Below are 24290 nucleotides of genomic sequence, written 5' to 3'. Positions count from 1 at the left end.
GCCCACGTCGCGCTCCGTAACGCGGGCGGCTCCGCGAGTCTGGGCTGCGGCCCGGGGAGGGGGCGCGGCGGCGGCTGAGGCGGCGGCGGCGGCGGCTGAGGGCGCTCGCCTTTTGTTGTTGTTTCCTCCGCCTGGGGAGCTGCAGGGGGGACGCGCCTGGGTGGGGCGGCTCGGAGCCCGGGCCTGCTGGCCCCCGGGGCCCCCGGGCGGGCCGCGGAGGCTGAGCGCGGCGGGCTTCACCATGATGGCCGCCGAGGCCGGCGGTGAGGAGGGCGGCCCGGTGGCTGCCGGCGGCGGCGGCGCGGCGGCGGGCTCCGGGGCCGCCTACCCGGCGGTGTGTCGCGTGAAGATACCCGCGGCCCTGCCGGTGGCCGCGGCCGCCGCCCCCTACCCCGGGCTGGCGGAGGCCGGCGTGGCCGGGGCCGCTGTGGGCTCAGGGTTCCTGGGAGCCGGGTCCGTGGCGGGGGCCCTGGGGGGCGCCGCGGGACCTAGCGGGGACCTGGCCCTCGCCAAGGGGACCCCCTTGCTGCCGGCTGAGACCCTCGGGCCGGGCGGCGGCTTCCCGCCCCTGCCGCCGCCGCCGCCGCCGCCGCAGCTGCCCCCGCTGGCTGCGGGTCTGGGCACGGTGGACGAAGGGGACTCTCTGGATGGACCAGAATACGAGGAGGAAGAGGTGGCCATCCCGCTGACGGCTCCGCCAACCAACCAGTAAGTCGGCTGTGCGGCTGCGGGCTTGGGGGGGAAGACGCACCTTGTTCTCTCGCGGCTGTGATTTGTTCTGAAAAGTTGGGGCAGCTTCGGGTTTCACGCGTGGGGATTTAACCGGAACGCTCCTCTCCCCGACAGGCGGGCTCCCCGGGCGTCTTTGTGTGCTTACGGCTCCTCTGGGAAAGATGTAAAGTTTTCAAGATGGGACGCAAAGTGTGTGTCCAGTGAGAACCGGATATGGTTCTGTGCCCTGCAGATGGGTGCCCCAGGATTCGCCAAGGCAGTCATAATGTACATGGACTCGTGTGTGCGCGCCCTGATGAGTTAGTGTGTCGGGATAGCGTGCAGAGAAAAAAAATCCATTGACCAGAAATGCTCTGCTTTTGTTGCCCTGACTTACCCAGCTTCTGTCTGTCCAAGGCAGAGTGATGCAGTGGTTGATCACTTAGGCAGACGGGGGTCGGGGAGGAAGAGAAGAGTTGTGAGAGTTAGGCGTGCGGTGACGGGCTCAGATTCCGAGCTTGTAACGTGTGTCGTAGACTGACTTGGTTGACGGACCTGTAATGCTTTTGTGGTTGAGACGCTGGGAGTATTGATGCGAAACAGATTCTAACAGCGCTTCGCTTCAGAATTTTTGTTGGTGGCCAATACGGTCTTCTATTTGAAATTAATGTTGACATTTAGAATATGCAGGGCATGGCTTTTTAAGTATAACTTAAATGTCGGAACAGGAAGGGGTAATAGTAGGCAAAACGTAATAGATCTGTCACATCAGTCTTAACTGATGTTCAGGGTTTCAGCAGCCTTGGTGAGCATCAGGAAAAAACATTTGGTTGGTATGTGGATGGATGGTTACTGTGGACAAGCCAAAGTTTTGTTTTTTTTTTTTGTTTTTTTGTTTTTTTTAATACTTTGGAGGATTTAGAAAGACTTTAAAAAGTGATTAGGAGGGCTTGCAGCTGTGGCGTAACAGGTAAAGCTGCCACCTGCAGCAACAGCATTTCACATGAGCCTGGTTGGAGACCCAGGTGCTTCACTTCCAATCCAGGTCCCTGCTAATAACCTAGGAAAGCAGCGGAGGATGGCCCAAGTCCTTGGGTCCCTGCACCTACATCGGAGACCTGGAGGAGGCTCTTGGCTCCTGGCTTCTGCCTGGCCTAGTCCTGGCCCTTGTGGCCATATGGGATATGGGGAGTGAACCGTTGGATGGAAGATTCTCTCGCTCTGTGTCTCTTTCTCTCGCTCTCTCCCCCTGCAATTCTGATTTTCAAAATCAATAAATAAATCTTAAGAAAAAAGTAATTAGGAAAATTAGGAAAAGATGCTCTATTACTAACACTTTTTTGTTTGATTTTATTCCAATTTATTTCATGTGTGTGTCTTGCAGATTTCTTGGGAATGTTAAAAATTGGTTTTTTAGTGCTACTTGCACACCTTCAAGCCTTTTTTGGAAAAAATGACAGGTAAATATTATGTGCACACTTAATATTAAGTGCTTATTGCTAAGGTTTTAATAAACTGTAACTTTTCATATTAAAAGAATCTAGTCTTATACCAGTTCCTAACTGAATTGATTTAGGCCTATTTAGGATATTGTAGTTCAAAATTTTTTTTAATAGATTAGTATCTAGAGCAATTTTAGCTTACAGCAGAATTGAGTGGAAAGCACAGAGTGTTCTTGTTAAATTTTTAATAATAAAGATGAGTGTGTACTTAGGAAAATATGGGTTTGTGAGAAGTCTGTTAAGTGAGATTGTCATCTTTTTTGTATTTAGGAGTAAGAATAAAACTTGTACGTCTGTGTATATGACAGTTGTTGATGTTCTAAAAGTACCCTCCATGTCTAAGTATGCTTTTAAAATATACTACTTAGAAGTGCAAATTTCCCTTTTTTTTTTAATCTTAGATGTCAATCTAGAGTTACTGGAGGCAATATAGTATAGTGGTTCAGTGTGCAAATTCTCAAGTTAGACAAGATTTGAATTGGAATCCTGACTCTCAAATAAAATAAATAAATTTTTAAAAACAATTTACAAATATTTAATTGCAAGGCAGAGTTACAGAGAGAGAGAAGGAGAGACAGAATCTTCCATCTGCTGGTTCATTCCCCAAATGACCACAATGACCGGGGCTGGACCAGGCTGAAGCCAGAAGCCTGGAACTGCATCCAGGTCTTCCACATAGATGTCAGGGGCCCACCTCCTGGGCTGCCTTCACTGCCTTCCCAGGTGCATTAGCAGGGAGCTGGATCAGAAGTGGAGCTGCCAGAACATCAATCAGTGCTCCTGCAGTGGCTTAACACTATGTCATAATGCCATTGTGCCACAAACATGATAAATTATATTTCTAATTTTCACTTGATAAGAGCTTCCAACAGTAGGTTAAACCATCTTAAAGGGAAAATGCAGTTGTTCTCTATAAATGGAAAAAGCCTTAATAATTTGGCTAAATAATAACCTATCTTCTGTAAAAGTAGGAATGGGGAACCTTATTAAAACGGGAAGGGAGTGAGAATTGTAGAGATTAGTTTTAGACACAGTGGTTGCTGACCAGAACTTGGGTATTTTTTGTTTATTTGTATGAGTAGAGCAATGTAGTCCCTGCTTCAAAGGTTACAGTGAGTCAGATGCCCCCTTTGTCAATCAGTCCCTCTTCCAGGGGAGTTTTAGATATATTAGGAAGTTAAATACATTAATTAATTGATTCAAGTTAGGTTAAGGTAAATCTCATGAGTGAGGGTTGAACCATAGGATTGTGAGGTTTAAATGGATAAGAAATGGGTGCAATTAGAAAGCAGGTATCCTTTTCTTACTGCTGAATTTATTTTCTGAGTAAGAGGTTATTGGTTCCAATTTTCTTTGGTTATGATTCCATCAGGTCAAAAAGAATTATGAGTATAGTGAATATAAACACATTGGCCTTAGTGAAGAGTCTGTTCTGCTGGACTCTTAATTATTTAGCTGTGGTCTGGAGGGAGATTGAATGCAGTGCCTGAAGCACAGCCAAAGGCTAGAACTGGTCTTGCTCATAGATTAGCCACACTAGAGAATGCAGGCAGACATTATTAGCAGAAATGTAAAGAAAAAGGACAGCCTTAAATTAGAAAAGGAAAATAAAGAAGGGGTCTTTCTGGTTGCTTTGCTCCTATCTCTTGGCCATTAGGAAAATGAGCAGGATGCCTTTAAGAACACTCAACACTGAAATACCTTTGAGAGAAAAAATTTAGAATAATAATAATAACGATAATTTATTTCCACTGAAAATTATTGGTTCCTGGAAGCCTAGCAAGAGCTATTCTGATTGGATTACATATATTGTTTTGGGTATCTTTTGTTATGTAGTAAAACACTCAATTGCCAAAACAGTAACAATCATTTATTTGGTCTTGATTCTAAAATTTGGACAGGGTTTAATGGAGACTACTCCATGTGTCTTTGGTTGACTGTAACATCCCAAGGTGTTTTCTTTTTTTGTTTGTTTCATTTTTAAAAGATTTATTATTTATTTGAAAGAGTTACACAGAGAGAAAGATCTTCTATCTGCTGGTTCACTCCCCAGGTGGTCCCAACTGCTTGGGCTGATCAGGATGAAGCCAGAAACCAGGAACTTCATCCCAATTTCCCACATGGGTGGTGGGAGCCCAAGCACTTTGGCCATCTGCTGCTGCTTTCCCGGGGCCATTGGTAGGGAGCTGGATTGGAAGTGGAGCAGCCAAGACAAAAAGGGGATGCCAGTGCTGGAGGCAGTGGCTTCCCCTGCTGTGCCACAGCGCCAGCCCCCAAAGGTGGCTTCTTAGTTTAGAATTCAGCTTCCCTTCCCTGCTCCCTCCTAGTAGCTGCTCCACTTCAAGAAGCTTGGGCTTCTTCATAGCGTGGCAGCTGGGTTCCAGAGACTTCTAAAGGCACCTAGCCTCGTTGTTCCTCATGCTTGCTCATGTTTCATCATGCTTAGTGCTAGTCACATGATCCAGCACAAAATAAGAATGGCAGGGAACTCTAAAATGGGATACGTGTTGGCATGTGAGCTTTCTTGAGGGTACCAAAGAATTGTGTACCACAAATTGCTCATTGACCTGTAATTTCACATAACACTAGAATATTAGTGGTGAGGAGTAGGGCATAGGAGAAAGGGTAGATATATATAAATTATTACCTTAGGTCAAACAGGCTAGATTGTCTTTATTATGATTTTACTATGATTTATTTTATTATATTTTTGAAGATTTATTTGTTTATTTGAAATGCAGAGTTACAGAGAGGCAGAGGCAGAGAGAGGGAGAAAGGTAGGTCTTCCATCCACTGGTTCACTTCCCAAATGGCTGCAATGGCTGGAGTTGGGCCGATTGGAAACCAGAAGCCTGGAGCTTCTTCGAGGTCTCCCACGAGGGTGCAGGGGCCCAGGGACTTGGCCCATGTTCTGCTGCTGTCCCAGGCGTGACAGAGCTAGATCAGAAGTGGAGCAGCTGGTACTCGAACTGGTGAACATATAGGATGTTGGCACTGCAGGCAGTGGCTTTACCTGCTACTCCACAGTACTGGCCCCTTGTTATATGATTTAAATATCCCCACAGTAGGTGTTGCTTTTTGGCTACCATTATCTTAATTTTTAACCAAAAATATTGAATATTTGGGAGTTGGTTGTGGTGCATTGTTTGAATATATGGGTATTTCTGTGATAGGTATGTAAATTTGAAATCACAGACAATGCATTTGAGTTTGGGTCCAAGTTAAAAAAAAAAAGATGTTTGATATGATGTAATGTTTCTGACTGTAATCCATTGTATCTAATCTAATAAGTTGGTAGTAAGTACAGTTTATTTTTCTGTGTTCTTGTCACATAACAGAATTTTGTGTGTGATTTTAGTATTTTTTGAGTACATGATTTAGTGAATAAAACAATGACCATTAAAAGGGACAAAAAGAACTATAAAAGAATGTATAATCTAGTTGGAAGATGAGCATCAATCAGAGAGAAATAAAACCTACAGATACATTATATAGCTAAGTTCTTCAAGTCTGGAGGATAGTCATGGAAGAGTTGACAGAATGGAAGTAAATGAAAGGATGATATTGAGATTTCATTCCAAAATCTTCATATTGGAGTTTTATAGAGAAAAAAGTTTGATTGGCTTTTGTGGCATTGGTATTTGATATTTTAGTCTAAAGATGATATGCATGTACATAGAGAATTTTAGAGTTAGGAGAAATCTTCTCATTGCCCAGGTACAGAAGCAAACTTATGAGAGTGCCTTAAATTATCTTGTAGTATGGGAACAGAACCCTGTTCTCATAAATTTTCAGATATATTTAAATTTAGATAATATTTATAATGCTTTTTTGTAAAGATTTATTTATTTTTTTGAAAGAGTTACACAGACAGAAGGGAGCTTCTTCCTGGTTCCACGTGGGTGCAGGGACCCAATTACTTGGGCCATCTTCTGCTTTTCAAGACCACAGCAGAGAGCGAGATTGGAAGAGGAGCAGCCGGGACTTGAACCGGTGCCCATATGGGATGCCAGCGCTGCAGGCTGCAACTTTAACCCGCTGTGCCACAGCACCGGCCCCAGCACGTTTTGTTTTTAGAGGAGACTTGAAGCAAAGGACCAGAATATTTGCTAATCATGTGTTACATGTAAGGTACTTTACATAGGTTATTTAATTTTTAATTATATCCGTTTTTATTGTAGAAAAAACTGAGTAATACAGCTGGATTTCTAATGCAAGTTGAGTATCCCTCATCTGAAATGCTTGGAACAAGAGTTTCTCAGATACTGGAAGGTTGCATAGGCTTTACTGGTTGTTCATCCCTGATCCAACAACCTGTACTATACTTTATCCTTTTTTCTTACCCCTTCCATGTATATAAAACGCACACATGAACACACACGTGGGTAAATGGAATTAAAAGTTACATTTTATTTGGTGTAAAAAAGTTTTTGTTTTTTTTTTTAAAGATTTTATTTATATGAGAGGTAGAGTTACAGACAGCAAAGGAGAGACAAGAGGAAGGTCTTCCATCTGCTGGTTCACTCCCCAAATGGCTGGAACTGGGCTGATCCAAAGCCAGTAGCCAAGAACTTCTTTGGGTCTCCCACATGGGTGCAGGGGCCCAAGCACTTGGGCCATCTTCAACTGCTTTCCCAGGCTATAGCAGAGACCTGGATCATAAGAGGAGCGGCCTGGACTAGAACCGTTGCCCATATGAGATGCCAGCACCGCAAGTGGAGGCTTAGTCCCACTGCGCCATAGTGCTGGCCTAGTTCAAAAAAGTTTTGAAGTATGTGCATGGTTTTTTCATAGTACACATCCATGAACTTTAAAAGGCTCCTTGTATATGTGTACCATACAAAACAATATAATGTGCAGCTGGCAGTTCCTAGATGTTGTCAATTGGATTACGTACCCTACAGTTTACAGGTTGAAGCCTAACCTCTGAAGTGTTTGTATTTGGAAATAGAGACTTAAAAGAGGTAATTAAGGTTAAATGAAGTGATAAGGGTGGTTTAGGAATCCAGTAGGACTCATACCCTTGGAGGAAGAATAGAGACCTGGAGTGCAGAGAGAAGATCATGTGTGAACACAGTGAGAAGGCTGTTTGTTTTCTGTAAGCCACGAGGAGAAGCCTGACCAGAAACCAACCCTGCCAGCACCTTGATGTTTTGATTTCTAACTTCCAGAGCTGAGAAATTTAATTACTGTTGTTTAAGCCACCTAAGCTGTGTTTTGTTTTGATGATCTGAATTGATGACACACAGGTAACTCTCAATCTTTAAAAGTGGATTTGAATGATTTCAGAGCAGATTAAATGTATATTTACTCCTTGAGATACAGGATTCTCATTTCTTTTAGTTCTTGTTTTTCACTGCATGGAAGATCAACTGTCTTCTTTCTTTGTTGTTCAGTGACTTGCATCTCTTTTGATTATATCTATGTTGAAAGATGGAAAGCATATTTAAATACATTTCTGATTACTATAGTGTGGAAGGCTCCTTTGCCATGACCATGGTAACCCTGAAAAATCCTGTGGATGATATTACTCCAGCAAATGTTCTGTATTTGTGTGTTCGTTGGTATTAACACTTAGTGTTACTATTATTTTTATTCTTACTTCATAAAGATATATTTATTTGAAAGGCAGAGAAAAGAGGGAGGAGGAGGGGGATGGGGATGGGAATGGAGATGGACACTTAACCACTTAGGCCTTCACCTGCTGCCTTGTAGGATCTTCGACAACTGGAAGCTGAAATTGGAAGCTGTAGTCAAGATTTGAACCCAAGGCACTCCGATGTGGGATGCAGGCATCTTAACTGCTAGGCTAAACACCTGTCCTTCAATTGAGTTTTAAGGCAGCTGATAAAGCATGGATGTAGTGGAAACTCCTAATCGCTGGGTTAAATAGCGACCATAGTAGGGCTTAATAAATATTTTACTGCTTTTTAGTCCTACTTGACTAAGAAAGTTAATTGATGTATATAGAGTGGAATTGCTGTTGTACTTAATACTCCTGGAACACTGCAGTGCTTATTGCTGGTGCCAAGAGGAATATAATTTTGATGAGATTTTAGTAGTTCTTTGGAATCATGTAAGAATTCCCTGTATCTATTATTGCTGGCAATTAAAGAGGAGAGTTAACCATGTGGTTTGTTTTAAATATTTGTTTTTAGTCATTGCATAAATTTGATTACTTTCTCATGGATTTTGGAAGAAAGGAACACAAATCTCAGACTGACCTGAGACGGCATCCTCTAGTTACTCTGAGAATAACTAAATTCCTCTTCTGTGATCACTGGGATCAGCATCTTTTTTATCATGAAGCCATTTTTGAAGTAATAACAAAAGTGAATAGGAGATAATTAATATTTCTTTACACTGTCATTTCACTTTATTCTTTAAAAATGTTGTTTAATAAATTGAGTTAGTACTGTACTGTTTATTCTTTCACATTGCTGTAACATTTTTTTATCTCTGAATTTTGTTTCTTCTGTGAGTAATGCTTTTCCTATATTGGTTACATGACAAACTAGCATTCATTCTTCTGAATACAGCTGAAATACTACTGGAGGGTGGTATATTATGACAAAAAATAAAGGTTTCTTCTCAAACAATGACAGTAATCTCATCAAGCAAACTTGTGAAGAAGTGTTTCTTAGACAAGTAAGCCAGAATGTCTCAATTAAATAAACATGATGGATTATAGAAACATTGTGGTTAGCAAGACCTGACAGTAACCTGCTGGGTGATTACTGACATTTAAATAATGGGGATTGTAGCAAAAGATAAAGTATAGTCCTGTGGACTCAGAACATGGAGACTCATTAAGGGATAGTTTGTTAGTGATTAAGTTCAAATAAGTGATATGTATTAGTCCAAAGATGAAACCTGTTTGTTTCTGGTACAGTTATTTCCTTTTTATTATGTAAATATTTTCATAAAATATATGAATTTTCCATATCCTTTTGTTCAGATTGCATGTCCAATAAACTCCCTCACAAGTTTTTATGTTGAAAAATTTGAAATCTGCAGAAATGTTGTAATACTGTATCAGATAACCTAAATGTCCTTTGCTTTTTTTTTTTTTTAAGATTTATTTATTTGAAATTCAGAGTTACACAGAGAGAAGGAGAGGCAGGAGGCAGAGAGAGAGAGAGGTCTTCCATCTGCTAATTCACTCCCCAATTGGCTGCAATGGCTGGAGCTGTGCCCATCTGAAGCCAGGAGTCTCCTCCAGGTCTCCCACGCGAGTGCAGGGGCCCAAGGATTTGGGCCATCTTCTACTGCTTTCCCAGGCCATAGCAGAGAACTGGATTGAAAGTGGAGCAGCTGGGACTCGAACTGGAGCCCATATGGGATGCCAGCACTGCAGGCGGCGGCTTTACCCACTACGCCACAGCACCAGCCCCATTTTTTTCCCTCTTTTTATACACATATATATTTTTGCCAAACTGCTTGGATGTTAGATGAGGATACCTGTCCTTTCTCTTAAATCCTTTATTGTGTATTTCCTAGTAATAAAGGCAATAGTCTACATAGCAAAATATAATGAATTTGATGTTTAATATTATTCTCATCAGTTTTCCCTATCCGATGGTTTTTATCTTTAAAACTTTTTTAAAATTTTATTTTCAGTTTTAGTTAAAAGAGATTGATGGAGAGAGATATTCATCTGCTGGTTCACTCTCCAAATGTTCACAACCGCAGGGCTGGGCTAGGCTGAAGCCAGGAGCTCAAAACTCAGCCTTGTCTCCCTCCCATAGTGTGGCAAGGACCCAAGTGCTTGAGCCATCATCTACTGCTTCCCAGGTGTGCATTGCAGGAACCTGGATCAAAAGCAGAATATCCAGAACTTGGGGCCATCTCCGTGGTGCAATGGGTTAGAGCAGCAGCATGCCGTATGGGTGCCAGTTTGAGTCCCTGCAGTTCCAATTCTGACCCAGCTCTCTGTATGGGCTGGGAAAGCAATGGAAGATTGTCCCAGTCCTTGGCACCCTGCACCCATGTGGAGGACCTGGAAGAGGCTGCTGACTCCCGGCTTCAGATCAGCTCGGCTCTGGCTATTGCAGTCATTTGGGGAGTGAACCAGCAGATGGAAGACCTCTTTCTTCTCTGGCTTTACCTCTCTCTGTAACTCTGTCTTTACCTCTCTCTGTAACTCTGTCTTTCAAATAAATAAAATAAATCTTAAAAAAAAAAAAAAAAATCCAGAACCTGAACGAGGCATTCCGATGTAAGGTGGGGGAGTCCTGAGTGATGACTTCACTACTGGGCCAAATGACCACCCCTACTTGCATGGCCCTTTAATGTCCTTGAATCTAGGACATTTCTTCTGACATTTTATTTTCTCTTACGATATTAGCATTTTTTTTTTTTTTAAAGAATCCAGGACAGTTGTTTTGGATAATATGTTTCAATTTGTGTTTGATTGTTTTTTGTAATTAGATTCAGTTTAGTCACTCATGGCAGAAATATAGGTCAGTAGTTTTTGGTACATTAGATACAAGTCACGTGAAATCTTGTCCTGTTGATGATGCGATATACATAAGTTAGAACTTGGTTAAGGAGGGTTTCACTAGATTTTGCTATTTTAAGGGTACCTTTCCCTTTGTAGCTAATAAATAATAAGTACTGAGTTGTTTTAGTATACATTGATGGTTTTTATTGGCCTGAATCAATTGTTATCTCCTTGTAATGATGTTATAAAAAAGTGGTTTTATTTTCCTATTTGTCAATCCTTTGAAATTTATTAGTCGGCATCCTCCATTACACCACCTTAAGATTACTATTTGCCTTCTCACTTAGAAAGCATGGTTGAGATTAAACTGGATAGAGATACATACAGGCTTTTTTTTTTTCTTGTTGATAAGTTGTCCTTGTGGTTCTGTATTAATCACTTGTTAGCTTTGTGTGAATGTATCAGCCACTGTTAGTACAGTCATGTCTTCAAACTTGACTGACTAAAGTTTGGGTTGTATATCTTGGAGCAGTTATCCTGGCTACTGCTACTTAGTGAAGTGTCTTGGTAGCCAACAAGTTAATTGGCTTGTTCTGGACGAAACCCTTCTGCCTAGCAACTTATCCTTTTGTTTTACTCTTCCACACTGAGATTTTCAAGACAGTGAGGGCAAACGAGGATGCAAAATTAGAAAAGATGTTGGATTTAATGGTGAGGTGGTACATAACTGATGGAAATGCAATTTCAATAAAATGGTGAATACTTCTAGGTAGACCTAAAAAGAATTTATTTTACCCAAATCACTTATTTTTTTAATTAATGAATTTTATATTTAGGTCAGTTTTAAGTTCACGGCAAAAGTTAAGAGAAAAAGTTCCCTATACCCTTATCCATGCCCCTACCCAACATAAAACTTTTCCCACAATTGACGACCAGCACAGTGGTATGAATGTTGAAATTGAGTCTGCACTAGTATATTATCATCTCCCAAAGTTCATAGTTTACATTGGGAGTTTTTTCAATTTATTTGTTTATTGGGAAGTCAGAGTTACATAGAGAAGGAGAGACAGAGATCTATTCATCCACTGGTTCATTCCCTAGATGGCCAGGGTGAAGCCAGGAGCCATCAGCTTCTTCTAGGTCTCCCACATAGGTGGCAGGTGCCCAAGTGCTTGGGCCATATTCTACTGCTTTCCCAGGCCATTAGCAGGGAGCTGGATGGAAGTGGAACAGCCAAGACACCAAACGCTTGGCACCCATGTGGGATGCTGGCATTATAGTCAGCAGCTTTACGTCATAGTACTGTCCCTGGGGTTTATTCTAGCTGTTACACATTCTATGGATTTGGACAAATGTGCAGTGACATGTTTTCCTTATCGCAGTTTCATACAGAATAGTTCCACTGCCCTGCCCTAAAAATCCTCTGTACTCTGCCTTTTCATCCTTCCTTCCCTTGTAACCCCTGGCAACCACTCATCTTTTTACTGTCTCCCTGGATTTGCCCTTAACAGAATGTCAAGTAGATGGAATCTTATAGTATGTGGCCTTTTCAGATTGGCTTCTTTCACTGAGCAGCATGCATTTAAGATTCTTCCATGTCTTAATGGCTTGATATCCAATTTTTTAAACTCTGAATAATATTCCATTGTTTAAATGTATCATAATTTATTCAGCTTCTGAAGAACATTTTGGTTGCTTCCAAGTTTTGAAAGAAAACTGTAAACATTCATGTTTAGGGTTTTATATGGACTTTTTTTTAAAGATTGATTTATTTGAAAGAGTTATAGGGGGTTGGCAAAGAGAGAGCAGGATCCATCTTCGATTTGCTGGCTCACTCTCCAAATGGCCTGTTCAGCCAGGGCTGGCCCAGGCCAAAGCCAGGAGCTTAGAGCTTTATTCAGGTCTCCCAGGTGGGTACAGGGGCCCAAGCACTTGGGCCATCCTCCACTGCTTTCCCAGGCACATTAGCAGGGAGCTGGACTGGAAGTTGAGCAACTGGTACTTAAATAGGTGCCCATGTGGGATGCTGGCACTGTGGGTGGTGGCAGCACCAGCCTGTAGATTTTTAATTCATTTGGGTACAAAGGAGCTTGGTTGCTGGATAGTGTAGTAAGAGTATGTTTAGTTTTTAAAAGAAGCCATCAAAACTATCTTCAAAAGTGTACCATTTTGCGTGCTCAGCAGTAGTGAATTAAGAGTTCTGTTGCTCCACATCTTCTCCAGCATCTTGTATTTTCAATGTTTTGGATTTTTATCTGTTCTAGTTTTTTTTTTTTTTCTTTTAAACTTCATTTCTGTAGTGTCTGTGATACTGAATGTCTTTTCGTGTGTTTATTTACTATCTATGTATCATCCTTGGTGAGGTGTCTTTTAAATATATTTAATCAGGTTGTTTGCTCTCTTATTGTTTAAGAGTTCTTTGTATATTTTGCATAACAGTCAGTTATTATGTGTTTGTGTGCATTTTTTCTCCTGGTCTGTGGCTTGTCTTTTATCTTCTTGACAGTCTTTTGCATAGCAGAAGTTTTTAATAAAGTCTGATTTATCCATCTATTTGTGTATCTCTATGTGTGTTTGTATTGTATCTAAAAAGTCATTGCCATGCCCAAGGGCATTTAATATTTCTACTATTCTGGAAATTTTATAGTTTTGAATATTACCTTTAGGCTTGCTTTAAATTAATTTTTGTGAAAGTTGTGAATTTCTAGATTCTTTAATTTTTTTTGCATGTGAATAATCTGTAGAGCTCCATTGATTGAAAAGACTCTCTTTGTTCTGCTGAATTGCATTTGTTCCTTTGTCAAAGGTCAGTTAATTATTTTGGTTTGTTTCTGGGTATCTGTTCTGTTTCATTGATTTGTTTGTTACTTTGCCAGTACCTCAATGTCTTGATTACTGTGTATAGTAAGTCTCTTTTGCCTCCCTCCTATAAACTCGAGAGTGACTTTGTTGATATCCACAAAATAACTTGCTGTGATATTGAGTGGGATTGTGTTGAAACTGTACATCAAGTTGGGAGGAGCTGGCATCTTTACTGAGTCTTTATATCATGATCATGAAATAATCTTCATTTATTTATTTCTTTCATCAGATTTTAGTTTTCCCCATACAGATCTTGTATATATTTTGTTAGATTTGTACCTCAGCATTCCATTTAAGAGGTTGTGTTTTTCATTTCAAATTCCACTTGCTTGTTTCTGGTGTATACAGGAAAGCCATTAACTCTTATATTCTGGAACCTTGCTGTTACCACTTATTAGGTCCATGAGGTGAGTTTTGTTTTTTTGTCTTTTTTTTTTTTTTTAAGATTTTTAATGTAGACAGTTATTTCATTAGAGAATGAAGATACTTTTATTCTTTTTCACTTTCTCTGTTAGGGATTAGAGGATGATGTCAAAAAGCAGCGATGAAAGCAGGTGTTCTTGCCTTGTTCCCCAAATTATTTGGTAACTTAAGGGTCTTACTATAAGTTTTTTATGGATGTTTTTTATCAGCTTGAAGAAATTCCTCTCTATTCCTAGTGTACTGATTATTTTAATCATCGGTGAGTAAAAACATTTGTCAGATGGTTTTTCTGTATCTGCTGATATGTCATGGGACTTTTCATCTTCAGCCTGTGGATCTGGCTAGTCATGTTAATTGATTTTTTTTAACGTTGGGATAGCCTGGATAAATCCCACTTGATTGTTGTATTCAATTCTTTCTATACTTTCTTGAATTTGCTTTGCTAATATTGTGTTCATGTATGTTCATGAGAGTTATTTGTATTTACATATAATGTTTTTGTCTGGTGTTATTAAGGCAATGCTGACCTAATAGAGTTAGTGGGAAAGTATTCTTTTTGTTTCTGCCTTCTGAAAGAGCCTTCAGAGAATTGATACAGTTTCTTCCTTAAATATTTAGTAGAGTTAACTAGTGAACATCTCAGGGCCTGATGCTTTTGGATTTGAAAGTAATTAATTATGGATTCAATTTAAAAGAAATATAATTCTGTTCAGGTGAACTATTATCTATGTGAGTTTTGGCAGATTAAGTTTTTCATGTAGTTGGTCCCTTTCATCTAAGTTATAAACTTTGTGACTATAAAGTTACTGATAATATTTGTTTATTGTCCTATTAATGTACATGAATCTTTAATCATGTAACCTCTGTCCATTTCTGCTATCATAAATGAACAGAAATTTTAACAATTTTATTGATCTTTGCAAGTGACTAGCTTTTGGTTTGATTAACTTTCTCTGTTGATCTCCTGTCTCTAATTTTATTGTTTTCTGCTATAGTTTTTATATTTCTTTGGCTTACTTTGGATTTAATTTGCTCTTATTTTTCAGTTTCCTAAGGTGAAGCTTAGCTAACTGATCCTTTTTTTCTAATATGTGATTCAATTATAGATTCATTTCTAAGTCTTTCTTTTGCTGTATCTTGCAGCTGTTAAGTTGCATTTTCATTTAGTTCAGATTTTTTTTTTTTTTTTTTTTTGACAGAGTGGACAGTGAGAGAGAGAGAGACAGAGAGAAAAGTCTTCCTTTTCCGTTGGTTCACCCCACAATGGCTGCTGTGGCCGGTGCACTGCGCTGATCTGAAGCCAGGAGCTAGGTGCTTCTCCTGGTCTCCCATGCGGGTGCACCTGGGCCATAGCAGAGAGCTGGAATGGAAGAGGAGCGACTGGGACAGATTCTGGTGCCCTGACCAGGACTAGAACCCCGGGTGCTGGTGCCGCAGGCGGAGGATTAACCTATTGAGCCGCGGCGCCGGCCTAGTTCAGATTTTTTTTTTTTAAGATTTATTTATTTTAATTATGAAAGGCAGAGTTACAGAGAGAGAGATCTTCTGCCCACTGGGTCACTCACCAGATGGCTACAACGGCCGGAGCTGGACCACAGTAGAGCCAGGAATTTTTCCTGATCTCCTGCATGGGCGCAGGAGTTCAAGCGCTTGGGCCATTTGCCACTGCTTTCCAGGCATGTTAGCAGGGAGCTGGATTGGAAGTGGAGCAGCTGGGAGTTGAACTGGCATTCATATGCCATATGGAATGCTGACGCTGCAGGTGATAGCTTAACCCACTGCGCCACAGTGCTGGCCCCAGTTCAGAATATTTTTAAATTACTTTGGCTGGCGCCGTGGCTTAACAGGCTAATCCTCCGCATTGCGGTGCCAGCACACCGGGTTCTAGTCCCGGATGGGGTGCCGGATTCTATCCCGGTTGCCCCTCTTCCAGGCCAGCTCTCTGCTATGGCCCGGGAAGGCAGTGGAGGATGGCCCAAGTCCTTGGGCTCTGCACCCGCATGGGAGACCAGGAGAAGCACCTGGCTCCTGGCTTCGGATCAGTGCGGTGTGCCGGCCGCAGCGGCCATTGGAGGGTGAACCAGTGGCAAAAAGGAAGACCTTTCTCTCTGTCTCTCTCTCTCACTATCCACTCTGTCTGTCAAAAAAAAAAAAAAAATTACTTTGGAATTTCTTCTTTGACCTGTGTGTTATTTAGTAAATGGGATGTATTTTTTCATGTATTTTGGGATTTTCCAACTATTTTTATTGATTCCTAGTTTAATCCCATTGTATAATAATAGAATATATAGTGTGATTTCCATGTTTTTAAAGTTAAGATGTGCTTTATGGCTCAGAATGTGGTCTATGTTGGTGTATGTTCTGTGTGATCTTGAAAAGAATATGCAGACTGTTATTGCTGAACGAGGTGGTATATAGGTGTCGGTTATATCCAATTGATTGATAGTGCTGTTAAGTTCAGCTGTATCTTTATTGACTTTTTGCCTGCTGGATCATTCCATTTCTGATAGAGACATGTTAAAGACTTAGTTGTAGTTATGCATTCTTGCTTTTTTTTTTTTGTTTTTTGTTTTTTTTTCTTCCTCCTGTGATTACACTCTGTTGTTAGAAACATATACATTATTAAAAGTACTGTCAAGATGTGATGTGGTACCAAACTTTAAGTTTCTATAATGGAAAATGCTATTAATACAAATGTTTGAGAATTAAAAAGTCTAATGATCTTGTGTTACTAGACATGATAGTTATCTTAATGAGAAAGTCCCAGAGGCCTAAAGGGTTAAATACTTGTAAAATCCTACAGGTGCTTTCAAAAATACTGTGAAGTAAGCAAGTGCCTCTTGTTGGTTGATGAGTTTACAATTTTAAACATGGCGACTTAAAGTCTTTTGTCATCCACAGTTATATATGATTTGCTGCTCATAAAACTAAAGCGTTGTTGGTTCTGTGTTTAGCTGTCCTCCTATAGGTTCCTATGGACTTTTTCCAGCCACTTCTATTGTATTCAGTACTTTGGGATGGCTCTGTAAACAGATGAAGCCAATAATGTATTAACAGTACCAACTGAGAGAAAGTATGGTTAACTGAGGTTACTAAAAAGAAAAAGCAATTCAAATCAATTGGCAATCTACAAAAAGAGTTAAAGATTTTAAAAGCTATTATTAAAATTGCTATATTGGTCTACTATGCTATGTTATATGTGTGTACATATTGTATGTTCACATGGGGAAATTTTATTAAGCGTTTTATTTTAAATGGCTTATGGATAAGATTGTCCATAAACTTAAGCTGCTAAAATCAATCAAAGATACATTTTAATTTGTGTGACCTGAATCTGTGTACCATATGTTTTAAACTTGTTGGTAGAAAGAAACTAAAAACATTTTATATGGTTGTGCTTAAGTTTACTGGTTAAACAAAGTACACCATGTTAGATATTTAAGAGGTGTTTTCAAATACATGATTCTTGAAATTTAGAAGGCATTGGACTTTCTGGTAAATGTTTTCTTAAGTTGTTATCTAATGGTTGAAACTGTTTGCTAAGTAGTCATGTGATATTGCTAATGTCAGCAAGCGATCTAGGACTTGCTCCCTCATTTCTCTATTCTAAGCCCAACTTGTTCTTTCATTTCTCTATTCTCTTCAAGGTAGGAAACTAATTCTATTATGAAGGAATCTGTAGGACACACAATTTAATCTTTAGACCTTATAAAAGAGATGGCTAACAATTTTCTGTAATAGCATAGCCAAAATAAGAACTTAAATAATAATCTCATAGCTAGATTCACTTCGCCATCAGCCAAGTATACAGTAAGTAGAAAAAACCTCCCTCTCAGACCGAAGGGAAAGAAAGTTTTAAAGTGAGAATATAATTTTCCTCATGGGCATTGTCTACCTTAGAAAAACTACTACAGAACATGCCTGTGACTATAGACTTGTAGTTCAGGCCACCGAAGATTAGAGATGGGACTTGGGCACTCCCTTGCCTTGCATCCTCTGGTCTGCTTTAACACAAACCAGGAGGAAAAGAAAGCTTGGCATCAGAAGCAATGGGTGGCAGGCCTATTAATGGCTGATCTGTACAGTGACCTGCCCTCAAGGAGACCCAACAGGCCAGTCCACTGCAGTGGCTTTCAATGTGGTAAGCCTGGGCTTCAGCAGAAGTCAGCTTGTGAAGAGCCCTGGCAGCTCTGCCAAGAGTTGGATCACTGGAAATGGACCTGCCCTGGAGTCGAAGGATGCCCAGGTCAGAGCCACAGATCTTATTGGCTCTAAGCTGAAAAGCCCTTCACTCAGCCCAACTTCCAAAGTGACCACTGCAGCTGAGGGGATGGTCAAGTAGGGTCAGCAACATTGCAGGCAGAACTGTAAATTTCTTGTTAGAGATGCCCCCTGCCTTTACCTGGCCAGCTCTCCTCTTAGGCCAGCCAAGTAATGAAAGTCAACAGAGTGCCTTCCCCTAGGAGGTTCACACCTCCCTTAGGATGTACCCCAAGTGAAGAGATAGATAAGGTCTGGGCCTCTGAATTTACAAGGCCTAAAGCCCACCAGATTATTATCAAGCCGCTTCTGTCAGGTTCTATTTGCCTCTCAATCAGAAAACTTAATTGTAGCTTAGACAGCACCTTTCTTAGCTCCTCTAATAATGACTCTGTCCTTATTTCTAGACCCTGTCTAGCGCACTTGGGCCTCATTCCTTCGTAATCATAACCTCTACTCTACCACCAATGGCTCTACTCCCAACCTGTGTGTACTGATGGTCCTCTTCCCCACTTAATGCTGTATAATTGTTCAAACCTGGTAAATGCCATTCTTAGGATCATTGCTTACTATCCTCACTCTGTCTTTTATGACCTTGTCTAAATATGAGCAGAGTCGGCAAACTTGGAAGGCTTCCATAGCCTTGGCAACTCATGACGACAGCCTAGGGTGGTTACTGGCGCCATAAACTAGTGTCAATTTGTTGGGTCAACAACAAGAGCCACTGTGCACTTGCTCCTCATGTGGGATCTCTGTCCTTAATGTGCTGCACATTTTGATTTAATGCTATAACTAGTTCTCAAACAGTATGTTTCACTTTGTGTTTCTATGTGGGTGCAAACTGTTGAAATCTTTATACTAAATTGATCTTCTGTATATAAAGAGAATTGAAAATGAATCTTGATGCAAATGGAAGGGGAGAGGGAGCGGGAGAGGGGAGGGTTGCGGGTGGGAGGGAAGTTATGGGAGGGGGGAAGCCATTGTAATCCATAAGCTGTACACTGGAAATTTATATTCATTAAATAAAAGTTAAAAAAAAGAAACATATACATTAAAGATTGTTGTATCTTTTTGTGATATTGACTCCTTTATCATCATGTAATACTTCCTCATTATTTCTAACAGCTTTCCTTGCTCTTGAAATTTTCTCTGCAATTAAGACAGTTACCCCTAGTGCTTTATTTTGGTTAGTGTTAACATGGTATATCTTTCTCCATCCCAGTACTTTTTTTTTTTTTTAAGGTTTTTCTTTTGACAGGCAGAGTGGATAGTGAGAGAGAGAGACAGAGAGAAAGGTCTTCCTTTTTGCCACTGGTTCACCCTCCAATGGCCGCTGCGGCCGGCGCACCGCGCTGATCCGATGGCAGGAGCCAGGTGCTTCTCCTGGTCTCCCATGGGGTGCAGGGCCCAAGGACTTGGGCCATCCTCCACTGCCTTCCCGGGCCATAGCAGAGAGTTGGCCTGGAAGAGGGGCAACCGGGATAGAATCCGGTGCCCCAACCGGGACTAGAACCCGGTGTGCCAGTGCCGCAAGGCGGAGGATTAGCCTGTTAAGCCATGGCACTGGCCCATCCCAGTACTTTTAATCGTATATGTTTTTATGTAAAAAATGGGCTTCTTGCTTACATACTTCGGCTTTGTTTTTTGATGTGCTGTGTACGTAGATTGTTGACATTTAAGTGATTATTTCTACAGGTAATTACTTGCCATCTTTATTAACTGTTTTTGATTTGTTGCCCTTTTTCGTTGTAAAGATTTTGTCTTCCACACTTTGTGAACTTTGAGCTTTTTAAAAGATTTATTTATTTATTTATTGGAAAGGCAGAGTTACAGAGAGAGAGAGAGATTTTCCATCCATTGGTTCACTCCCCAAATGGCTACAACATGCAGTGCTGGGCCAGATCAGGCTTCAGCCAGGAGCCAAGAGCTTCTTCAGGGGCCCAAGCCTTTGGGCTGTCCTCAGTTGCTTTCCCAGGTGCATTAGCAGGGAAATACATCCACAGTGGAGCAGCTGGGACCCAAACTGGCACCCGTATGGGATGCTGGCACTGCAGATGGTGGCTTAAATGCTGCACCATAGCACTAGCCCCAGCATTTTGATTTTAATTGAGCATTTTATATGACTCCATTTTTTCCTCATTTTTGTAGCATATCAGTTAACACATTTAAAGAAAAACTTGATGTGTTTGCCTTGGGATTTGTAATGTATGTTTACAATTTACCCAGGCGCTGACTTGCTCTCTCTTTTCTTTCTTTCTGATTTATTTTATTTTTATTTGAAAGAGTTAGGGAGGGAGAGACAGAGAGCAAGATCTTCATACTCTGATTCAATCTACAAATGGCCACAATGGCTGGGGTTGGGCCGGGCTGAAGCTAGGAGCCAGGAGCTTCATCTGGGTCTCTCATGTGGGTGCAGGAATGTAAGCACTTGGGCTGTCTTCTGCTGCTTTCCCAGGCACATTAACAGAGAGCTGTATTAGAAGTGGAGCAGTCAAGGACTCGAACTGGTACCCAAATGGGATGCTGGCATTGCAGGCAGTGGTTTTACCTGCTGTGCTACAATGCTGGTACCCAGTATTTATTTTCAAATAATATTATGATGCTTGATGGGTATTGCAGGTTCTTCATAGTAACAATTTTCCTGATTGCTTGTTCCTGTCCTTTGTATCTGCTCTCTTTCAGTCTAAATACACAAAATTAGATACATTGTTGCTGCTATTTTGAACAGATTGTTACGTAGTATCAATCTAGAAAAAGAAAAATGACAATTTCTATTTTGTCTTCATGTATTCATTCTTCAGTGTTTTCTTTATGTAAATCACAGTTTCTGACTAAAAACATTTTCTTTCTCTCTGATGGACTGCTTCAAACATTTTGCAACGTAGATCTACTGATAGCAAATTCCTTTCATTTTTACTTAATGTCTATTTCTCCTTTACGTTTGAAGGATAGTTTCACAAGGTACACAATTTTAGGTTGGTGATTTTTTTTTTCCTCTCACCATTTTCTATTATGTGGTTTCTGAGAAGCTAGGTGGAATTTGTAATCTTTGGCCCTCTATAGATAGGTAAGGTGTGCTTTGTCTCAGGCTTCATTCAAGATTTTCTTCATTTCTTTTTTATTTTAAGAAATTTATTTTTAATTTTTTTGAAAGCCCAGAGCAATAGATAAATCTTCTATCTGCTGTTTCACTCCCCAAATGCTTCAACAATTGGAGGTGGCGTAGGACAATGCCAGAAGCCCAGAATCTGGGTTTTTTACTTGGGTAACAGGGACCCTAGTCTTTGGGCCATCGGCTGCCGCCTCCCAGGGTGGGCATTAGCAGGAAGCTGAAATTGAAGCAGAGCCTGAACCCAGTTACTCTGATAGAGGATATGGGCAACCCCTAATTGCTGTGCCAAACATCTGCCCCCAATTTTTTTTCTTCATGTTTGGTTTTCTGAAGTTTGAATATGATATACCTAATTGTATATCTTGTTTTTGGCATCTTTATTTTGGGTTTTGTAAGTTTCATGGGCCCAGGACTCAGTGTCTGACATTAATTTGGTGGAATTCTTAGTCATTATTTAAAATACTTCTTTTGTTCTTTCCTTCTGGTGTTCTCATTATATAAAAATTAACTTTGTAGTTCTATAGTTATTGGATGTTCTGTTCTTTTTTTTCAGTCTTTTTTAAAATTAATTTTCAGTTTTGGTAAATAATTTCTGTTCTCATGCTCATTCTTTCCTCAGTTGACTCCACTCTACTAATGAACTCTTCATTTCCATTACAGTGTTTTTTAGTTTTAGCTCTTTTTTTATCTTCCTTAGAAGTTTCATCTCTGCTTACATTATCCATATTGTCTACCTTTTTCATTGAAGCACTGAGTCATTAGTTTATTAAAATTCCTAGTCTGATTATTCCCAAATTCCTGCTATATCTGTTTCTGATGCTTGCCCTACATCTTGAAACAGATTTTTTTTTGGAAAGATGTACACAGTATGCTGGGTAAAAGGACATGTTGTAAGCAGGGCTTTAGTAATGTAGTGGTCAGGGAACCATTCTGTACATGGGTGACTACTCTGTATTTTGGTGAGCCTGTGCCTCTGAACTGTGAACTCCAGCAGTGCTTCTCAGTCCTCTACCGATTCCCTTCCCCCTTAGGTGGATATAAGGGGCTGGAGTTACATATTTCTCTTACCCCAATTGTGTTAGGCTCAAATAAATTAATTTCTCCTGAAGGCAGACCTAGTTAAGAGGATCAGAAAGCTCTGATGTATTTCAAAGTTGTTTCTTTTGCTCTCCCTCTACTCAGGGTATTTTTCTCTGATATTTATTGTGGGGACTTGGTAGAGTTCTTAGTGGTTAAATTCAAAACATATCAGCACGTACCCATGACTGGGTCTCTGTATAGCTTTTAACTCAAATTTGTCCTCATTGAGTCTCCAGCAATTTTTAAATTACGGTTTAGGCTTTGCTCCCATGGCACTGGTTCCCAGGGAGGTTTTTCTTGTGGGTTTCTGCTCTGGTGAGTTGTGATTTTTCTATGTCCACCTATTAGGACTTCCATTTTGGGTTTGACCAGAGGCTTCACTTCTCTGAAAGATCTAGGAAGAGTTGGTAATTTTTCAGCTTGTTCAGCTTTTTACTTGTTAGGATGGAGTGATGACTTCTAATCACCTTATATTCTAGAAGGAAACTGGAAGTGGCTTAAAGCAGTTTAATGTTTTAAGTTTAAAGGAGTTGAAAGGAGATTGGTTTGTGGGAATTTGAGGCTGACTCCTTTAAGAGAATAAGTAGAGTGGAGAGCAAAACTAGGGGAACGGTTTTTTTTCAAAATAGCAAAATGATGACGTTTGATAGAATGTTTTTATCAATAATGATCATTAAACTTGGGTTTCTTTTTATTTTAGTATTATTGAAAAGTGATACTGTATTTACAATAATTGTTGACCTGTTTCATCAAAAACATTGAGAATTAAGGTAGGCATTTTATCAGAAGAAAGCAATTTTGAACAAATAGAGGGAATTACTAGCCGTTCAATAGGGGTCAGCTCTTTTATAAGCCTGTTAAAATATTTCCTTAAATTGTGAGCAGTGTTGTTCAATTAAAGGAGTTAGTGTTCTTTGACTTTTTTGCTGGTTAAGTGTTTTGGAACGTCTGCATTTTGTGTCTGTGCTCTTGGAAATTTCAAATGCACCGTTAGCATGGGAGTCTTTAAAGTCTTTTTTGTTTACTTTGCTTTTCCTAAACTTAAGTGCTCAGTGAATATTCTTTGCAGGGTGCATTTTGGGAAACATAATAGTAGGCAGCAAGGTTTCTGTCTACCTGGTGCTTACAGTGGAAGTACTAGTGGTCCACAGGAAGAACCCATAGTTTAGGCTTTGGAAAACCTGACTTTGTGGTTTTAATGCTTTTAGCAAATCATTATATCAGAAATATTACTTATGTTTCTCATGATTCAGTATTTCCATTTGTGAAATAATGTAACATCTTTCATTTTAAAATCCACAGCGATGCCAATGTTTTATAATTATCAAAAAAGGATTTAATAAAGTACTTACATGGCCGGCGCCATGGCTCACTTGGCTAATCCTCTACCTGTGGTGCCGGCACCCCAGGTTCTAGTCCCGGTTGGGACGCTGGGTACTAGTCCTGGTTGCTCCTCTTCCAGTCCAGCTCTCTGCTGTGGCCCGGGAGGGCAGTGGAGGATGGCCTAAGTGTTTCGGTCCCTGCACACGCATGGGAGACTGGGAGGAAGCACCCGGCTTCTGGCTTCGGATTGGCGCAGCGCTGGCCGTAGCAGCCATTAGGGGAGTGAACCAACGGAAGGAAGACCTTTCTCTCTGTCTCTCTCTCACTGTCTATAACTCTACCTGTCAAATTAAAAAAAAAAAAAAAAAGTACTTACATAGATGTCTTCAGAAACTTCACAGAAAATGTGTATTATGAAAAAACTGCATGGATTCAGATTTCTTTGCCCTTAAACAAGCGTATCTTTTACTTCTCTTTTCCATAAATATTTTCAAGTACCCTAATATATAAGGTTTGTATGTAGTTCTTTTAAATTATATATATTTAATTGTATATATCACAATATTCTGATATA

The 24290-nt window shown here is 40.4% G+C and overlaps 1 protein-coding gene across 1 annotated transcript in view; it reads left to right on the top strand.

Annotated features, from left to right (window-relative positions):
- The first annotated feature begins 241 nt into the window (after nt 1–241).
- RASA1 (RAS p21 protein activator 1) overlaps nt 242–24290 on the top strand; it is a 93562-nt gene continuing 69513 nt past the window's right edge. Inside the window, exon 1 of the mRNA XM_062212438.1 lies at nt 242–708. Coding sequence (XP_062068422.1) covers nt 242–708 — 467 coding nt within the window. The remainder of the gene's footprint in view (nt 709–24290) is intronic.

This window comes from Lepus europaeus, chromosome 15 (assembly GCF_033115175.1).
Source record: "Lepus europaeus isolate LE1 chromosome 15, mLepTim1.pri, whole genome shotgun sequence".
Lineage (NCBI taxonomy): Eukaryota > Metazoa > Chordata > Mammalia > Lagomorpha > Leporidae > Lepus > Lepus europaeus.
Note: the sequence above shows the minus strand (reverse complement) of the source record. Positions and strands in the feature narration are given on the sequence as shown.